The following is a 21,750-nucleotide window of genomic DNA, read 5'->3' on the forward strand; positions in this document are numbered from 1 at the left end:
CTTTTTGAATGTATCTTAAATAAAATATTGTTATACACAACATAATGAAAAGTTATATAACATATAATAATGCGAATAAATGGAAAAATTTATAGCATAATTTATTTTCTTTTTTACAAATTATAATTTATATAAAAATGTTCTACAATAGCCCTTTTGCTAAATATTTTGAACTATATATAATCTTTGTATACATACTTCACAAGTATTATTTCTAATTTCCCAAAAAATTATGTGTACTATATTATATTAATTTGCCATATATGTATATGTATATATTTTAAATGTATTTATTATTTTTTATTAACTCTTATAAATCATGTATTTTTTTTTTTTTATGCTTATATTTAGTGTAATATCACAATGTCAAATCAAAATAATAAGAACTGTGCACAAAATATTTTTCGTAAACGTAAATATTACAGATAGTAATAAATGTATTTTCAAATAAAATAGTAAAAACTGTACAACTATAACAGACATAATCATTACTAACATATGAATCGAATTATATTTATATATGTATGTATTATGCTTGCATTTGTGTAGATATTTATTCATGAAAATTCTACATATACAACTTTTTCTATCCCTATATACGATGTAATGCTTTTAGAACTGAACAGATATTGCTAATTATATACAATATCATTTATTAAAAAGGAGTAAAAGTAATATAATAAAAAGAATCAAATATATAAATTCTATTATACCCTTAAATTAAATCTCAAGTAAAAGTAAAATTTATAAATTTACAACTTTTCATAAAATTCCTTTTTCATTTTTAATTGTTTTATAATTTTTATACATATAATAAATTAAAATTTTTACGTTTATTTTGAATTTCATCTTATTATTGTTAATATTTATTTATCTTAAAATACCCGTTATTATTTTTTCCCCTTTTAAAAAATGAAAAATACGAAATATATGATGTTCACAAATATACGTATGTTCGCTACTGTTCATATTAACATTTAGGGAAAACTTTCGTTCTAGTAATAAAGATTTAAATTTTTTTTTTTATGTAATTAAAGCGTGTAGCTATAAAAAATAAAAAAAGAATTTATATTATTATGTCTCAAAAAATGAATTTCTTCCAAATTGATCTAAGGTAAATTTTAAGACCCAGATATTAACAAAAATTCAAGGAAGAATAACGATTTTTTATTTATACTTATAAACACCATTTTATTCTTTGCTTTTCTTTTGAATTGTACTTTTGGATTAATAAAAATATCACGTATGAAAAAATATATATACATATATATGTAAACTTTTTAATTCTTTTTAAAAATCTAAATTCGAATCTAAAGAATTTTTTTTTCAAAAAATGTTAATAATTTTATTTAGTCTCTTCAAGAACAGATGAGAATTAATAAAGCTGCTTCAAATGACAAAATGGAAAATAAAAAGTACAAAAGACGGAAATAACACATGAATGGATATAGAACGAATGGATTATTTGGATGATGCAAATTCAAACAGGTTTTAAGTATTTTTGCTTGCCTGTAGATAATCAAAACAAGAAGTAAATCAAATCAAAAGAACAAAGAACTTGAAAAATGAATAGGCAGCATCGAGTTTAAATCGACGAATTAGGTTCAAACACACACAAAACAGTGGATGTAAATCTGATATTTTGAAAAAAATATATACTTGGGATGACGCTCACCCACAGGAATGTATTAAAATAGAAATAAAAATATTGTGTGGAAATATATTGATAAAAATATATTAATGAAAATGAGTAGAAATTAAAAAAATGGAATTAATAGAGAATGAATAAAATGAAAAAATAAGCAAATGCAAAAATGAAAATTTAACAAAGATACACACTGGACAATAATTCCAGCGCTTCAGTTGCACAGACAATCTTCTACACACATAATAAATTATATACAAAAAGTAAAGCAAATTAAAATATATAAATAACAGAGAAAAAGAGTGTTCATTCAGTCGGTTAGAAACTATACTAAAACACTATATAAATAACGCGTTTAGAATAAGATCAGAATGTAAAAATCATAAAATTTTTTTATTTAATAACTGCATAGAACAGTTAATAATCACATGTATGAGTAACAATGGAATCAATAACCAAGAAAGGAAAAAGAATTAATTTAGAAAAAAAATAATATCAAAATAAATAATCTTTTGAAGTTAATGAAGATATATTATTTTATAATTTCTAGTTACTAATTTAAGTTGTACACCACAAATGATGAACAAGGAATAAATGAAAGAATGAATAATTTATAAAACAGAAATAACCCAATTTACCTTATAGAATTTTTAGAATTTATCAAATCTATTATAATTAGGTCAGTATAAGTTAAAAAAAATATATATATATGAATAATATTATGCTTATGGAATAGTAAACGTACAAGGGTTTTAAATGTAAAAACTCGAATAGATTGAAAGCATAATTATTTAAATGATAAATCATGTTTCTACATAATACTAAAGAAATTTTTTTTTTTTTTTTTGATGTTTATATATTAATGTTCATTTATACGGAAGTGCTGTTTGTTATATGTATTATTTGTTTATAAGTTTCTTAAATTATCAAAAAAAAGAAAATGATTTTCTTAAATAGTAATTTTTTTGTCCTTCATTATGTATAATAAAATTTATCTTAAAATAAAGTACTCGTTAATGTTCCTTCACTAATAACCTCTCATTATTTTCATAGTTTTTTCCATATATGCTCTTAATGTTTACTTATAAGTTTTAATAAATATTATTTTTTCCCCCATACATTTTTAAATTAATATGTGAATTATGATATATAAATGATAATATTTATTAAAGCAAACAAACGAAAAAAAGACATCAGCTTTTTAAATTATATTTTTTCATATATAACTCTATGATTGTTTCTACATAAAACTATAGAATTTAACGTTGCAAATTAACGTTCATTCAGGTAATTTGTAAGAATATTCATAAAATTAATATTATATTATTAAGTTTATTCTCATTCTGCTTCTACATTATTATATATATAAACATTTTTTTTTACGTGTGATTAAAATAATTACTAGAAATTATACTACCAATTAATGTTAAATGTAATTAAGTAATTTTTCTTATTTTTCGTTCTATATTACATGTACTTGAAACATGGTTTATAAATTCCATTTTGTACCTGTTACATTTCTTACATCAAATTTATTATTATTATTTAGCATACCTATTAAGCAATATTTTTATTTTATTTTATTATTATTTTTTTTTTTATTTGATAAATAAACTTACATAAAATATATATATTTATATAAATGTATATATTACGCATGTGTATTATTTTTATTTTCCTAATTTTTTTTAGTAACTTATTTGTTTTCCTTACCATTAAATTAATCATATTAACACAATAAAATATACTAGCAAATAATTTTTTCAATGTTTTTTCCATTACATAAATATAAAATGAATGATGATACAATCTATTTATTTCATACATAAAACTTATTTTTAAGTTGTTTTAAATTATAATTTTTTACACTATTAAATCACATACATTCCAATATATATTTTCTTCATGGGTTTATTATAATTTATTAAAAAGAATAAAACCCATAACGAAGAGGAAATTATTCTATAAAGTATCAAAAATTTATATTATGATAATGATATAAATATTTTATCATAATACAGATTGACACATTCTATATTATAAATAATAATACTTGTTCTATTCAATTTGATATCATGAACTTCCTAAAGTATCATAATTATTTAATTTTAAATGCTTCATAATTTTTTAAAATAAATTCTTATCTTCATTATTTAATGTTACGAATTAATTTAATTCTTTTGTTATCATTATTATTTATTAAATAACCTTAACCCAATTTTTTCGTTTAAAAAAGTATTCAAAAAAATATTTCATTTATATTATTTTATTCTTATTTGTCTTATTTTGATATAAAAAAAAAAATATATATATAGTTACATAATTCTTCTGAACCAACCCTTATGAAATTTATTTTACCATAATTCTGAAAAAAATTATTAAAATATTTTTTTAAGAAATAAATTCTATGGTATATACATAATTAAATAATGTTTTTCCTTTTTTCATTATATTGTTTTCTTTTTAAGAGGGACGATGCTAATATTTAATAATAATGAAAACAATAATAAATGATAAGGTAATTAAAAAAACAACCTATCATTTTTTCTATTACCACATTAGCATTACACTAAACTATTTTTTTTTTTTTTTTCCCATGCCAACCTACATTCTCCTCGTATTTTTTAATTTTTTTATTTTTTTTAAAGTTCAAATAATATATTATATGAAAAAATAAATAAGCCAAAATAGTTAAAAGTTTAATGAAGTGTTTTTTTTATTATGAAATAAACAAAAATAATCTATATTAAAATATTCAACATCCATAATAAAAAGCTTGTAATCATTCTGTCAGTACTAGGTCCCATTAGTCCAATAAGATTTATTTTTATACTAGAATACTAAAAAAAAAAAGTAAGACAAAATATGTGTATATTAAAGCATACATATATTATAAATGTTATATTTTTTTATTTTCTTTATTTAATTTTCACTTTTTTTTTTATATATATATTTATTTTAATAACTAGTTAAATCTGTATTTTATGTTCCATTAATTTAATTGTTTTCTTTTAATTTATATTTTTATTATTTTAGAACAATTAATATAATAGAAGAATACTATGACATCATGAACGGTACATAAAAATAAAAAAATATGAATCTGTAATAAAAAAGAATGTTCCTTATATAAAATATGTTAAACTGTTATGATAAATAAATGTATGTGTATTTATATGAACTTATTTAAATTTTGTAAAAATAGAATACAAATAATAGGTGGATCCCTCTGATTGATTAAATATACATATATATATATGATTTATTTTTAATTGTTTTAAAAAATATTTTGTGCGGCGTACTTTTTTAAGGTGATCTATTATTTGAAAGAAAAATAAATATACTAATTGATTAAGACTTAAATTTTATTGAACATGTATCATACATATATTGATTAAAATAATTCATTTAAATAATAAAATTAATTTCTATAAAAATAACTTTCAATATTTGTTCACATTAGAATCATATTTTTAAAAAAAATGTTACAATAAAAAATACATATGTCGAACATGTGAAATCGTTTAATCATCATATAATAATTCGTAGAATATATTTATGGAAATAATAAATTAAATTTGTTTTATTGATTACATTTTATTTTCTCTAATATTTTATTACGACATTTTATATTTAACTCTACCTGTTTTTCTTCTTTCTTTCTTTTTTTTTTTTTTTATGGTTCTTTCAAAAAGAAAAACATAAATATGCAATATTTAGAATTTTACTTTGATTATTATAAGATATTTTAAAATTTACAGAGAAAATTCTCATTTATTTAAAAGATATATATATTTTTTTTTATTAGTGTATTCCAAACATGGAAGCATATAGTACTATAGAAGATAACACTTTATCACGTCATAATGCAGACAGTCAAACAAAATATGACCTAGAAGTAGAGAGTGAAGCGTTAGAAAGTTATTATGGTCCAGAGAGCGATTCTCCAGAAACATATAATGAATTAGATATTGATGAATTACAAAATAGTGGGATGGAAGTAGATGAGGAAGTTGATACTTTGGACATTAGCAATACTGAAAGTTTTTCTATGGAAAATGGTATTGGAGAAGATATGGATCATGGTGTAAGTGCAGATGATGAACCAATGAATTTTGATGTAACGGATACGAATGCAGTTATTAATAATGATGTACTATTAACAGATATATTCGGAAAAGATATCCTAATTAAGTGAGAAGATTTATCTTTTTTTCAAAAATTAAAATTAAAGATAGAGACCTTTTATCTTTCAAGTCAATTATGAGCTTTTTTTTTTCATTTTTAATCCTTTTGTTCTTTACTGTAATGTTTAATTAACTTTTAAAGCAAATGATTATGGTAATCTAAGAATAACGTACATCTCTGTACAAAAGCGTTTTGTATAATTTTAATAATTGAAATAAACTGTAGAAATATAATTCTGTAAAAACATTTGAAATATTGCTTTTATTATTTTATCCTATCATTTTTTCCTTCTATTTTATCTTATTATTTTATTTTATCATATTTTTTATTTAATTTAATTTTTTTTTTTTTTCTTTTAGTCTTTTCAGATCCATAGAAACAGAATTAGAGAGGAACATTACAAGTCAGTAAATATTTATGAACAAAGTCCATCATTGCAATATTGGAAAGAAAACCGGAGGAATAACTGGAAGACATAATTGGATAATTGGGAACGATTCAGTATATCCATAGGAGATAAAGAAAACAAATGTCTTAGAGAAAAAGATAAAGCTTGGCTTAATGGACATAAATCGACGGAAAAATATATGGATACATTATATAATGAACATATAGATAAAGAATACAAATCCGATTTTTTTGAAAAATAGTTAAATTGGGATGAAAAAAGTGAGGAAATTGAATGAGAACAGAAAAACACAATATAAAAAATATGAGGAAAAAAAATGGATGTGTGAAAATAAATTCTTTTTAGATGATTTTACCTCAAAAGAATGAATGGACTGGAAAAAGGAAAAAATTATATCATGGTTAATGATCGACTGGAAACTCAAAGTGATACAGTACTGGTATAATTGGGAGAGTACAAAATGGCTGACGTGGGTACCTTCAAAAGACAATTAAGACTGAAATAAATAGTAAGGAAGAGTATGTATGGAATGGAAAGAATGGGATAATTGAGTATAGGATAAAGATAATGTATTTATGAACAATAGATGGAGGGGGTGATCCAATTGGGAAAATAATAAACAGGATGCTTTTAATGATTGGTTTTTAACACTTTTGTTGACAAATGAGTTACGCGAAAAACAGTGGCATCGTTGGAATGGTGATAGAAATAATTCCATAGGGATAAATACACCAATTTCAACATGAAATTAGTACAAAAGTAAAATAAGTGCGAACAAATCGAGTAATATATAATATCATATCTTAAAACTAGCAATTCAAGAAATCAGTTACTAATAAAAGAAGAGAAAAAAGAAAGAATATAATATGTAATGGTACAGATAAAAATAAGATAATAAGAAATTTTCAAAATCAGTATAATTCTATTGTTGTTTTTAATGCATATTATAGTATTTTACTTCTATTATAGAACAAGGATATACATAGTAAAGTGAAAAATACATTTTAATCTAAAATGTCTTACAAAATTAATGCGAATGTACAAATTAATTGAAAATTAGACTGTTTAAGTAGTGGATTAGTATTTATAGGTAAAATTTATGGAACATTTTTTGAAATTGTTTATAATATATATATATATATATATACGAATGTTCAAGTCTTATTTTTTTTACGTAATATATGCCTAATAATTCTTTAATACTGCAAAAGAAATTTTTTTTCTGTTTTCTTTTAAGTCATTTGTATTCTTTTTATTTTATTTTATTTTCTTAAATATATATTTAAGCCCTATATTCTATAATTATTATTGATATAAAATATGTATCCAACTTTTTCTGTATTTGCGTATTTATATAAATCATCCCAAATATTTTTTAATAAGTTTTATAAGAATTATTTTATTTTATTGTTTTTTGTGGCCTTTTTAAATATACATCTACATAAAATTGTATCCAAGTGTTAATCTTTTAAAAAAAAAAAAGAAATAAATCTTATAATGACTATATTATATTTTATTAAATAATTATTATATTGATATTATTTTCATGTAAACCTGTCGTTTTATAAACAAAATGTCTATTTCCAGTTATCCGTTATTGAGAACAGCTATAAAATTACCATTAAGTTTCTGATTTATCTCAATGTGCATTTTCTGTTAGTCATTTTGTGTATGCATACTTTTTTCTGCTAATAATAATTATCTTGATTCAACTATTAATGTATTATGGTAAAATATGACAATGTAATTTTCCTTTCGTTGTTTATAATATAAAATCAGTCCTTCTGTCAATGGATATGTAAAAATATCAAGAGTTTTTTTTTTTTTTATTTCTTTATTCTTATTATTTTTTGTACTAAATTTACTAACCCTATTCCAATGAAATAATATAACTTTTTTTTCTTCTACCATGTAATTTACACTTAAAAATATGATACTGTGTACCACTTTTTTATTTTTCCAAGTAAAATTTTATTAGTATTTATTTTTTTTCACCTTATGTTACTTTGAATACACAATATTACACGACTTCATTAGTTTTATTTTATTTTCAAGCAATAAATTTTTATATTGAGCATTCTTTTTCATTTTCGAATTTAAAGCAATCTACACATTTTTTCCCCTTTTAGTTTAACTTAAATATATTTATTTATAGTTTCTATAATAATTGCACGTACAATTGCTATTTTTTATTTTTACTTTAACAGCAACTATTCAAATTATTTGGTTATTTTTCATCTTTTTAATAATTGATTATCATCATTCTATACATATTTTTTTGGCGTATTCTCTTCTAATACTAAGGTATGAAAGAAATTTAGTTTTTATGTAACCTTTATCTTTGCGATTCATAAACTGATACTAATGTTCAATATTATTATATATATACATATATTAACTTCCAATCTTTCTTGGGCTACTAATAGCGTAGTACAAATATATATGTATATAGTACTTTATCGCGTATTTTATCATTATACATTTTGAATTTTATTTTTAATATAAATTTTTTGCAATTACATTAATGAAAACTTTAATACTAATTTTTATTCTTGTCCTAAATTTTTATACAGTAACAATTTGATTATATTTTTTCAAAGATTTTATTGTATATTATGTTGTTATTTCAATTCCCTTTTTAAATAAATTGCCATTTTTAATTAACCTTTATTTTAATATATTTTTCCATATATTTTTATCCATTTTACTACGTATTATTTTTACACCAGCATTTTTGAATATCTTTTTATGTTATTGAGTGCTATGTTTTTGTTTTTACTTATTTTATGACGTTCCTTTTTGTTAATTCCATTTAAAGTTGAATTACAGTGTTATTATAAAATTATTTATTTAATAAAACTATCGCCCAACTATAAAAGAAAAAAAGATAAAAGTATGCCTTTTCACCTTATAACTGATTTGTTATTATGTGTATGGAACAAGTAAAATAAATTAATGATAACATACTATCTTATTCCATTTGGAGTTATATGATATATAATCGCATAATGTTACTCTACTTCATCGTTGTAACTTGGAACAAATTTACATACATGTTCTCTTTTATCATGAAGTTCACCTAATACATATATACTTATACATATATAAAGATATAGATTTTGCTTATTAAAAGTTAATTCTGTCATGGTTAAATTTAAATAATTATTATATTATATTTTTTGACGTACCACTTTATATTTTACATCCATGGTTCTTTCTCCTTTGTTTTATAACTATTTTCTGTTTTATGCTTTTCTGTTAATTTTAATATTTTTTTTTTTTTTTGTAGCTTTTAGTACAATATGAGTAGCCTTATATTTTCATAATATATAAGTTGTTTTAGCAAATTATTTATTTTTTGTAAATTTGTTTTTTTTTTTCTTGTAATGGCATATGTATTTAATAGTGTATCAAATTCTAAATAAGTTTATGATTACAAAATTGTACTTATATATATGATATATATTAAAATTTTTGTTGAAGCGTTTATTTTTTTAATTGAATTGTTCCCTCTTTGAGTCAATCTTTTCCATTATGTACTAAGAACTTATGTTCATAAAAGTTTCTTTTAATAAGCCTTTTTTATGAGAAAATTTCCTATAATTGTTATAATATTATCATTCGAAATATTACTACTATCATAATAGGGAAAAAAAAATTTTATTTTATAAATATTTAAATTTAAAATATTTTAAAAAAGTTTTTCATAAATAGTATTAAAATGGGCGTTTATGTGTCTTTACAAGTATGCATTATTAACAAAACTGAATAATGAAATATTCGTAAGAATAATTTACTTACTATAGTTAAAAAAAAAAAATAAATAAAAAACATAATTTTAATTAAAATTGGAATTAAATTCCCAATATTATAAAAAAGTTACACTAATTTACATTAAGTATATGAATAATTATATTATAAGGTAATCCCATAAAACTTCTAATATGTTTTATTCAAAGAGCTTTACTTCTTCAAGACTTATATTTAAGTGTGAAAACCTATTCTCTTTTTTGATCTTTATTAAATTTTATAAATATCTTTTCCTTCATTTCTATACTTAGTGTAATGATATATTATATTATTAATTATTATTTATATTCTATATTTCGCACTATTTCAAAATTATTGATCTACGTATATTCACTAATGATGAAATTTAGAAAGTTTGTTTAACATTTCACAATAGAATTTCAAATAGTTTGTATAACAAAAAAAAAGCGCATTATAAAAATGGAGTTTTAAACGTATACACACACACACATATATATATATATATTTTTTTTTTTTTATGAAAGAATATTACCTTCCACAAATCGTATATGTTAACGTATAAAAAGAAAACGATATATTTCGTAAAATACAAAAACAAATTAAGTATAACGTATAGTTTTACTCTTCTGTAAGTGAATATTTATGTATAAGAACATTATAACAATCATAATTAGGGATAACTAATGATATCTTTTTTTTCTTTGTAGTTCTTGTGTATCATATGTACAACTATACATATCAATATTCCTAGTAATCTAACAATCAGTCATTCTCCATTTTTTTTTTTGTAACCATTTCTACTTTATTTTTTATACGTTTATATATATACTTTTTCATTAAACAATAGATTGGTATTAGGAAACAGTAAGATAATATAACATATATAATAGGATGCGAAGTTCCTATTGAACCAGATTTTTCCAAATAAAATACATAAAATAAAATAATAAAAGGTATTAATCCCTCTATTACATCATTAACGATTCTAAATATTTTATTTTTTTTCCTGAACTCTAATATTTTCCAAATAATTTTTGTTGATATTCCTATTGTACTTACTGTATTTTCTGCATTTTCTGTTTCATCTTTTTTTACATATACTTCTTCATTTTTTACAATTCCTTCCTTCAATTCTTCTGTATTTACTATTTCATCTGGCATATTTTCTTTTAAAACAACATTTATTATTTTATTTTCTATCATATAACCTGTGACATCATTTATCAGAGCCATCTGTACCTCATTTGGGGTTCCAATAAAATCTAATAAACTTTCTTTTAACTTTTCATTTTTCAATGTATCTTCTTTTAAATATACAGTTATATATCTTTTTACTGCATCCAGTATTATATTCAGGTCCCCCAATTGATGAGATATATTTCCTTTTAATTCACCATTTTTTAATATATTTCTTAATATATAATTTGTTACAAATCTTATTAGCGCTTGTTGTACTTTATTTAAATCTTCTGTACTTTCTGATTTTTTTTTTTTTAAATTTTCATATTTTAATTCTATAAATTCCTCTTGTGTATGCGTTAATAATCTGTTATTTCTTAAAATTAGCACATTCCCATAGTTGTACTCGTAACTCCATGATTTTAAAAATATAGAGCACTAAAAAAAAAGGAAAAATATAATTATTATTAAAATATAAAAAAAATGTCTACTTTTTCTAATGTAAGAATTTTAATTTCTTAAAGAAAATATATAATTTAAAAAAAATAGCATAAATTTCTTAAATGTTTTATAAATTCCACTGTGTAAATTCGTATTTCACCTTAATAGAAAATTGAAAGGTACAATCTAACACAATAAATAAAAAAATATTAAAGAAGAGAAACATAGTATTTTTTCTTTTTTTTTGTGACAATAAATTACGTTCTTTTTCCAAATTCGCCCCTATAAAATTGTTTGCTACGTAATAATAACATCTTCACATTAATAATTATATTTCTGATATAAACATTTTTCTTATTGGTTTTATTTTTTTTTTTTTTTAGTTTTTAATTGAAATTTTTAAATAAATATTGTACAAAATAAATATTAAACTAATATTATGGTGACTATATTTGCCTTAGAATTATTTTATTTTTTTATTCTTTAATAAAATTAACGTATAAATTTTTTATAATAAAAATAGGTTCGTCAATCCACAAATGTAGTATTAATTATGTATTATTAATTAAACAAACATATATATACATAAATATTATATATTAATTATTATTATGTGAAACACTTCATATTTATATTAACTTTTTTATTAAAGAGGAAAAAATCTAGTATATTTGTAGAAATCTGTAGAAAATTATGTTGATAATTAATGCGTTAAAAAATAGTAATTATATAAAAACACTTTCATACGTTTTTTCATATGTTCAAAGATTATGATAAATTTTTTTAATTGTGTGATTGAAAGTCGTAATAATTATGATTATGATGTTCAAATGAAAAGTTCGTTGTTATAATAATAATATATACCATTATTTATAATAACAATAATATGAACTCACAATATAAAATATAAAATAGTGGGGAATCATTTTTAAAATTTTAAAAATCCTAAGGATAACATACCAAAAGATATTTAAAGGGACAATAATATTTGTATAATACTATGATGTATTAATTTTTTTTTTTTTTTCCTTTATAAAATTCAGAAATGTAGCTATAGTCCTATTTTTTCAGATATACAGTTTTTAGTGAAATTCATTTTTTCAAACTTAAAGAAAAAAATTTTTTTTTATAAATTATACAGTCATATAATTCAATGAATTTTTTTTAAAACACACAGTTAAAATATGCTTAAAAGTATAATGTGTATATGGATTCCTTTATTACATGGTACATCAAAAGCTAAAAGTCATATATGTTAAAATACGTGCATATATAACCTTTGTAGAAGTTAAATGCAATATTGGTTTCATGTGACATTGTGTTATGACTTATTTTAAAAAAAATTATATACACGTTTTATTTGTATGCTAATATGTAACAAATTTTCATTCATCCTCCAACTGTTCTTTAACAAAAAATGAACATTTTTAATACATGTGGATAAGAATATAGGATTTAATAAAAATAATACATTTCCATATTTTTTAATTTCTTGTAGGTATTAATACAAACATACATATATAAATTTATTCAATGATATTATTTGAAAAAGCTCAACTGTTGATATATAAGTTTATTATAAATAAAGGACGGGAAAAAAAAGACACAATATAATATTTTGATAATAAAAAATATATAATTTCCCCATATGTTTTTTCCAAGAATTGAAAAAACTTCAGTATTATTTATCTTTAAAAATAAAAAATTTGATATATGAACACATTTTCGTCCTTCTTTTAAAAATACTTCCATTAAAATAATTTCTTCACAAACGAAAACATATATATCATTAAGAAAATTCTTACTACACAAAAATATACCACAATATATATAAAATATATTTTTAATCTTTTTCCTTTTCTTCTTTTTTTTGTTTGAAATTAATTCTTTATATTTAATAGTAATATATAAATTGACAATTCTTTATCCCTTTTATTTTACATTTCATAGTTTTTTAAAATAATACCTTTTTTCATTATTTAAATAAGGAAAATTTATAAAATATTTAATAAAAAAATATAAATACAAAAAAGTAATAAAACATGGAACAACTAAATTTCTTGAAAAAGAGTTTATGGAATAATGCGTTAAAGGAAAAAATCAAAATTATTTCAAAATATAAAAGCCACTTTATACAACATCAATCATGAAAACCCCATTACAAAAGGAAATTTTTTTACTTCGTGTAATTTGATAAATAATAGCATAACGGTTATAAATTTATATATATATAACTTAGAAAAAAAGGAGTAATTTCAAATTTTGTTGAATGGTTAAAATTAAAATATATTAAATAGTATGCCCAAAACACACAAATTAAGGCATTTTTTTTATATACATAATTTTTTTTCATTTTTTCGTTTTCTTTGTTTTTTACCTTTTTTTTTTTTTTTTTTTTTTTTTTTTTTTTTTTTTTTTTTTCCTTTTTTTTTTTTTTTTTTTTTTTTTTTTTTTTTTTTTTCCTTTTTTTTTTTTTTTTTTTTTTTTGTTTTTTTCCTTTTTTTTTGTTTTTTTTTTTTTTTGTTTTTTTTATTTTTTTGTTTTTTTTTGTTTTTTTTCCTTTTTTTTTTTTTTTTTGTTTTTTTCTTCATTTATAAATAGCAATACTTCACGTAAAAAATTTTTATAGAATAAATGTTTCTGCTTTTTTTTGTATAAATAGATTTTACCGTACTACCAGAAGATCATTTTATACGAAGTTTGTGATTGTATCTTTTGTAAAAATGTTCTTCTTAAAAGAAAATAAATTTATTTCTTTTTATTTTATATATTGTTCTTGTTAAACCATTTTAAAAAATATATATATAACCAAAAATAAGATATTTAACACTTTAAATAATATTTTGTTAATACATTAACGTAAAACTGTTTATATACATATATTTATTTATATATATATGTTTATAATATAAATGATTCCATTTAGAAGATTAAAAGTTGAATATAGCGCTGTTACAAATATAGCAAAAATAAGGAATCGCATATATTTAACAGTTTCATATGAAAGTTAATATATGGATATAATATAATATTAATAATTAGGTTGCATATAATTTATATTGTAATTATTGCTTTTTTAAGAACATGCTTTTTATTTGAATATATTTAAGATATAAATAGTTATATTATATATATTATGTTTATTTATTTTTTTTTTTTTAAATATATATTTAACCTAAAATTTAACTACTATGTCATTTATTTTTTTTTTTTTTTCAAATTATTTATTTAATTTTGAATATTTCATGTTTTAGTAGAACAACTACATAATCTAAAAATCCATATATATTCAATATATATTAGAATTGTTAACTCTCTACATAATAATTTTAGATAAATTTTACTTTAAAATAATTATAAAAAAAAAAAAAATTTTACAGTTGAAAACATCAATAATTCGATAATTCGATATTTTTTTATAATATTGTATATATGTAAAATCAAAAAAAAAGTAGAAAATTAGAGAAAAATGAATAGTTTCAGTATTTTAAATGTTAACAAAAATTCAAGGAATGAAACTAATGTAGGAAAAAAATGGACTGTAATAACATCACTATTGCCTACATTGGGAAAATCCTGTCGTAAATATGCAAGCTTAAATATATTTACCGTTTTTATTAGTTTAAACTTATTATACTTTTTATTTTCAAATTATTATTCACCTTATTGGAATGTGAAGTAATATTTTTAAGTTAAAATTATATACATATATATATAAGCATACTAGTTCAGGGAAGAAATTATGTTTTTCTTTTAATTTCATACAGTATAAATAATTGAGGAACATATATTTACATGAGAATGCATATGAGACCTATATCTCTTTAATTTATAGGGACCATGTAAAAAGCCCAAACAGTAGAAACGTATTTCAAAGTGATATAGAATTAAGACATAGAAGAATAGTGGCTGAACAAAGTAGTTCTCTTAGACCTTGGGAAAGGGATTTCCAAATAGTAAAAGATATAAACGACAAAAAACTTAAAAGGCATAATTCACCATACTTGAAGGAATACAATGATTTAAACATGATAAATCAAATAAGTGCAAACTCTTCTACAAAATGGAAAACTGTATTAAAAGAAATGAGAGAACATTATGATGAATGTACGCGTAATATGGACGACAAATGGAAAAATTATATTTGGTATAATGTATGGGCAAAACTTTATTTACAAAAAGCACATGATGCTATAAATAAAACATTAGCAGATTTAAATAATTCTTATGTATATAAGGAAAAAGCTATTAATACTTGGTTCCAGAATACTAAAGAAGACATGGATCTTTTTATATCGCACATTAAGAGTTGCTTAAAGAATAAGCATAATAATGATGAAAAAAAAAAAATAAATCTGGATAATATTAAAATCCCAACATTACGAAAGTAAGGGAGCATAATTTATGAAGAAATTTTGAAAAATGTAAAAAAAAAAAAAAAAAAGATTGCACATACATATTGAATAAATTTAGAATAAAATGTTACCTATTTTTTATATTATTTATGTTTTATGACTTCCGTAGAATTTTTATAATAAATGTGGAAAAAAGTTTATTTTAGTTAAATATATAACTCATTATAAAAGATAAAAATACAAATACACCGATAAGATGTGTTAATAATACGTAATAAAAATAACTTTTATAGACAACATATTTTAAATACTACCATATCTTTATTTGCAGGTGCACCCATGAAAATGTTAAGGCTACCGTTTTTCATAAGTAGCACATATAAGGAATATGAACGAAATAAGGAAATAACGGATAAAAAAATAATAATACATTTTTAAATAACTTATAAGGACATAAGAAAAATGAAAATGCATATGGACGGAAATAATAATTACCAAAAGCAATTTATATGTACATAGTTACGTGGGGACTAAGAAATATTTTATAAAACGAGTACTGCATATATATATATATATATTATATATGTAGTGAAGGGGGTATAAATATAATTGGTTAATAGTAATTTAGAGAATTGTGTAACTATAGGAGCTTATTTATTTGTTATGCTGTTGATATATTTTTTTGTTTTTTACCCATTGATAATAAAATAAGTTATTCAAAATATTTGTATTTTTTAGTTAAATGTCTTTTAAAAGGAAAAAAGTGAGTACTAATAACATTATGAAAAAAATAAGTATATTATTACAAGTAAAAAAAATAGATAATTCTTAATGTTTTAGAGAAAATATGTAAAATCAAAGTACACAATATTGTTAACGGAAAATAGTAGAAATGAAGAAAAAAGAGAAAGAGTAAAAAATTAAAAGTGCTTAAATGTTTTTATATAAGGATGAAATTAGTGTATGAAGAAAAGTAATTATACGAGAATATTATAAACTGATGAATATTTATTACAACAAAATAATTATAATTGAACTTTAATTTTTTGAACGTTATTTGAACATTATTTGAACGTTATTTGAACATTATTTGAACGTTATTTGAACGTTATTTGATTATTATTTGAACATTATTTGAACATTATTTGAACATTATTTGAACATTAGTGTTTACACAGAAAAACATTAAAATATAATAATGATGATGTTTTGTTTCTTTGTTTATTAATTTAAACAAGTAGTTTTTACTGCAATAAAAAAATATTTTTCTTGTACATAATTCAAAATAAACTTCATTGATGTAATTTTTTTTTGTACTCGAACTTTATTATTGTACTGATTTTAATATTAAAAAAAACATAATACATTAATATTTTCTGATAATATTATATGTAGATATAGGTATACATATATATAGCATACATTATTTAAACATTATAAAATTTTCAAATCATTTTTAATTTCAAACCTTTAAGAGAATATTACAGCATGCCTTGTATGTTGCGGCACAATGAAAAACATACAAAGAATACAAGTATTATATAACACGAATAAAAAGATTGCTTACAAAAATGTAAAAAAACGAACTTTAATTATATTTCTATGAATTAATATATATACTTTTTCGTACACTTAATATGTGTATCATAAACGTTCATACGCTTATAAATTTGGTCATATAAAATAAAAGATATATGAAAAACATTCAAAACACAGATATATCTTCCCCCTTCATTATATATTTTCATTTTTTCTACAATTACATAAATTCCTTTGTACTACCACCATACATATATATATCGTATTTCTTACATTGTCAAGTAATAAAATAGTGACGCTTACATTTCTTCTGTATATTTTGAATTAAGCATGTAAATTAAAAATATACTTAATAAAATAAATTTACAAATATATAGCTATTTGTAAGCAATTCTTATTAATAATGATCTAACTGCACATTTTTACTGTTGCTAATTGTCGATATACAAAATCTTAAGAAGATTTTATAATACTCCTAAAATTAGGTAAAATATGAGATTGTACGAATAAATAATGCGGGGCATAAGATAATTGTTATTAATTTTTTTATACTTATTTATATGTAGTTATACTTTCAGCTTGTAAAAAAAAAATACATAAAATTATTTTTAAAAATTTTTATATATTTTTTTAATTTTGTTATTTCATTACTAATTTGATAAATGTTTTACAGGAATAATATTTAAGGAAATACATACGTTCACTGTCCATACAATACTACATATACATATAAACAATAAATAAATAAATATATATGTAAATATATATGCTTGCAACACAATGTGTACATTTTTAATTTCGATAACTTGGATTCCATATAAAAAGTAAAAAAAAAAAGCGTAGTATTTATAAGTTCTTCATAATATAGCAAGAATATAATATTAATCGATGTTTGTACGTAAAATATAATATAATTTCAATATGCTTAAAACAGATATTTTTTTTTATATATTCGTAGAAGTAACATTTTAAATACATAGGAAAACTGTATTTTGGAAATACTGTTTAATTTTCGTTTTTGTATATCTGTACAATTTTTCTTTTTCTTTTTTAAAATCTTAAAGGTTTATAAAATTAATTTTCCTATTTTTTATTTCATGTATATTTTTTGATTTGGAAATTTTTTTATGTATCATTGTACATATAACATAAATATATGTAATGTACTGTTTTGTTTATATATATAATGTAACGTTTATGAAATTTTATTTAATGGTAAAAACATTTAAACTATTTACATATAAAAATATATACACAAGTATTATCCATTTATATATTTCCTTTTATGTTATATATGTAATTAAATTCAAGTTAATAGTAAACAATACGTAGAATAATGTCAGTTTAAAAATGTAAATGATTGATAGTTTAGAATTGTAAAAAAATTAATATACATAGGTATCTACATAGCATCTATTATATTATTATATATATAAAATATATATTATATAATAGATGATATTATGAAACATATGGATATTTAAAAAAAAAAAAAGTATAAATAAAACCTGTATATATAAAAAAAGTTCAGTTAAATGTGAAATAAAATTTACTTTCACATTTCCTTCACTACTCATAGGAATTTTTGTGAAGTGCACAATGTTTTTTTAAAAACTTTACCATATAAAAAGTTAAAAATATTATTATTAACAATTCTTATATCATATTTTTTTACGAACTAATTTATAACAAATTTTGTAATAAAACTATTTTTGAATGAAATTAAAAAAGAGTACACATTACATAATGTCCTTTGTAAATAAAAGTTCTAATTCCTTCATTAATAAATATGTCCTTAAAAAAAATAGGAATAACATATCATTCAAAAGATTTAGTATTAATTACAAAATATAATAAAAAAGTTCGCACCTTTTAATTGTTTTCCCAATCCTACAAAAAAAATTCACAAGTTCTGTTCTCAGTGTTAGCCCTTCACAAATTTTGCTAGCAGTGTGTTAGCGCGCCTTTAAGCCTTTTCACAATATGCTCTTATATTCTGGGACTTGAAGACAACAGTTGTTGTGCCTCTCCCGTTTTACATTCACAAAGGCTATTATTAGAATATCGAGTACAAAAATAAGCATTCTCTATCAGAAAACGGTATAAACATAAAAGGAATGAATATATATATATATATATATATATATATATATATTATAACTACCTTTTTTAAACCCCCATTCATCATTACCACATGTGGGGGATACCATGAAAAGTATTTTTTTAGCCTGTTTTTAGCCTTTAATATATATATTAATCTCTGATAATTTTATTTTTCTTATAGTACATTTATGTACACATTTCATTTATGAATATAATTTCAGCAGAATATTATTGTTCTTGTTATTGTACAATATACACATCTCAAAGGGATCCCCCTCCTTTACGAAATTTACAAAGCTTGTTTCATCTTTAATATTCTTATCAGAATAATATTGCTATACTTTTATGCAGCAAAATTTCATAAGTAAAAATGATTCACGAAAAACTTTAATCACTTCTACACAAAAAGCCTTGTTGATTTTCTATTAACAAAAAGATTCTTTAAAACAAAGAATGAGAAAAAGAAAATAGAAAAATACGAATTTGTATCAATAAAAAAAATTGGATGATTTCGATTAGAATCTATCCTTTATTTAGTCATTGGTTAAACAGCTTTAAACGCTCGAAACAGCATAGATACAGTATTACTATATAATTCAATTTAATTGCTCATACATAGTCTTTATTGTATTTCGCTTTTCACGTATAATATAGTATGTATATAAATTTCGCTTTTGTAAAAACCAAAACATATTTTATTCCTTACGTTCACCAATATATTCTGCTTACTTTTTTTTTTTTTTTTTTGGTACATTTTTATATACTTTAAAAAAAATACTTTCAAAAATTACCTTCAATTACATTATTTTTAATAAAAAAAAATTAAAAAAATTAAAATAATGTTCAAATTAAAAATAGCTCAATAATAATTACTTAAAGCTGAATATGATGATATAAGTGTGTTTATTGTTTAAATCATCGATTTATCATATATTTCATATATCATTATAAGTTTTTAGCAATTATTATATCATCTTTATTTATAATTTTAGATTGTTGGTGATCCTTCCGCAAGTTCACCTACGGAAACCGAGTCTAATGTGTTCCCTTACAGAAAAACGACGAATGGGCTTAGGCGATTAAAAGGAATTACTCCAACTTAATCTGTAAAGCACAACCCTCGTGTTTCCTTTGTAAGGTCGACGGGCGGTGTGTACAAAGTGCAGGGACGTATTCAGCAAGATATGATGTATCATGCTTACTATAGATGGACCTTGTTCAAGATTAACAATTACAATAATCTATTCCTACAACAATATGTGTTGAATAGTGACAACCGACCTTTCGGCGGAAGTATATAAATCCTCCTTGGTCATATATCTCCCATTATATGCCTGCACAGCATCATATGATACCATAACCCCACACTTGGGATTCATGATAAAAATATGCAGGTGTAACAATAGATTATATATTTTTCACTGTTTGTACATATCATTGTAGCTCGCAGATTACCTTGCATAATAACAGTGCATAAAGAATTAACCAACTATAAAAACAATATATTACAAGAAAACCTTGTAAATATATGTTTGAGGATATAGTGTTAAACAAGAATACCGTAATAATACAATATTCTAGTAAAACATACTGAAGAACGTAGGCCGTTTAATCTAAAACCCTTTCGAGCAAGACACTTTAGCCATCTTAAAACTAGAGCACCAGAGGCAAAGACGTCCAGAGAGATCTGTTAAAACTATTTAAATTTTGTGGCCGTCCATCATACATCTAATTTATACTAGCTGCTTGTCCTGTACCCGCACAAATATATCAAGGATGATCACTGACACTTTGCCGAACCAGAGATCAATGCCAATCCTAGGCTTGGTCATTGTCTTGTTCCGACTCCATTGCCAAGCCATTCACAAGATTTTTGAACTGAAACAGGAATAAAGTCTAAATATGCGAGCTCCACACCTGTTGGTGCACTTCCGTCTATCTTGCAATTTTCATGCTTACGGAAATACTCATTCCAGAGCCCAGACTTAATGATTTCTCGACAGTTCTGAATAAATCCAATGTAACTTAAAAGAACCTTAATCAATGATATCTACGTAATTAATTATTTAAAGTGTTTGTGATGCCAATGATTAAGAAGCTAATAATTAAATAATACAGCT

At 21.3% G+C, this 21,750-nt stretch overlaps 3 protein-coding genes across 3 annotated transcripts; 2 read left to right on the forward strand and 1 right to left on the reverse strand.

Moving 5' to 3' along the window:
* Positions 1-5,465: 5,465 nt before the first annotated feature.
* On the forward strand, positions 5,466-5,843 carry PmUG01_11015500 (uncharacterized protein; the record flags this gene model as incomplete). The annotated part of the gene is made up of 1 exon (XM_029005796.1): positions 5,466-5,843. One exon carries the CDS (start codon positions 5,466-5,468, stop codon positions 5,841-5,843), a length of 378 nt encoding a protein of 125 aa, XP_028862350.1.
* Positions 5,844-10,775: 4,932 nt separating this feature from the next.
* PmUG01_11015600 (Plasmodium exported protein, unknown function) lies at positions 10,776-11,859 on the reverse strand (the record flags this gene model as incomplete). Its single annotated transcript, XM_029005797.1, has 2 exons — positions 10,776-11,630; positions 11,794-11,859. The coding sequence occupies 2 exons, from the start codon at positions 11,857-11,859 to the stop codon at positions 10,776-10,778; spliced, it is 921 nt and encodes a 306-aa protein (XP_028862351.1).
* Positions 11,860-15,102: 3,243 nt separating this feature from the next.
* PmUG01_11015700 (Plasmodium exported protein, unknown function) lies at positions 15,103-16,024 on the forward strand (the record flags this gene model as incomplete). The annotated part of the gene is made up of 2 exons (XM_029005798.1): positions 15,103-15,311; positions 15,469-16,024. 2 exons carry the CDS (start codon positions 15,103-15,105, stop codon positions 16,022-16,024), a joined length of 765 nt encoding a protein of 254 aa, XP_028862352.1.
* Positions 16,025-21,750: the final 5,726 nt, after the last annotated feature.

The sequence above is a fragment of the Plasmodium malariae genome (assembly GCF_900090045.1).
Source record: "Plasmodium malariae genome assembly, chromosome: 11".
NCBI classification, from domain to species: Eukaryota; Apicomplexa; class Aconoidasida; order Haemosporida; family Plasmodiidae; genus Plasmodium; species Plasmodium malariae.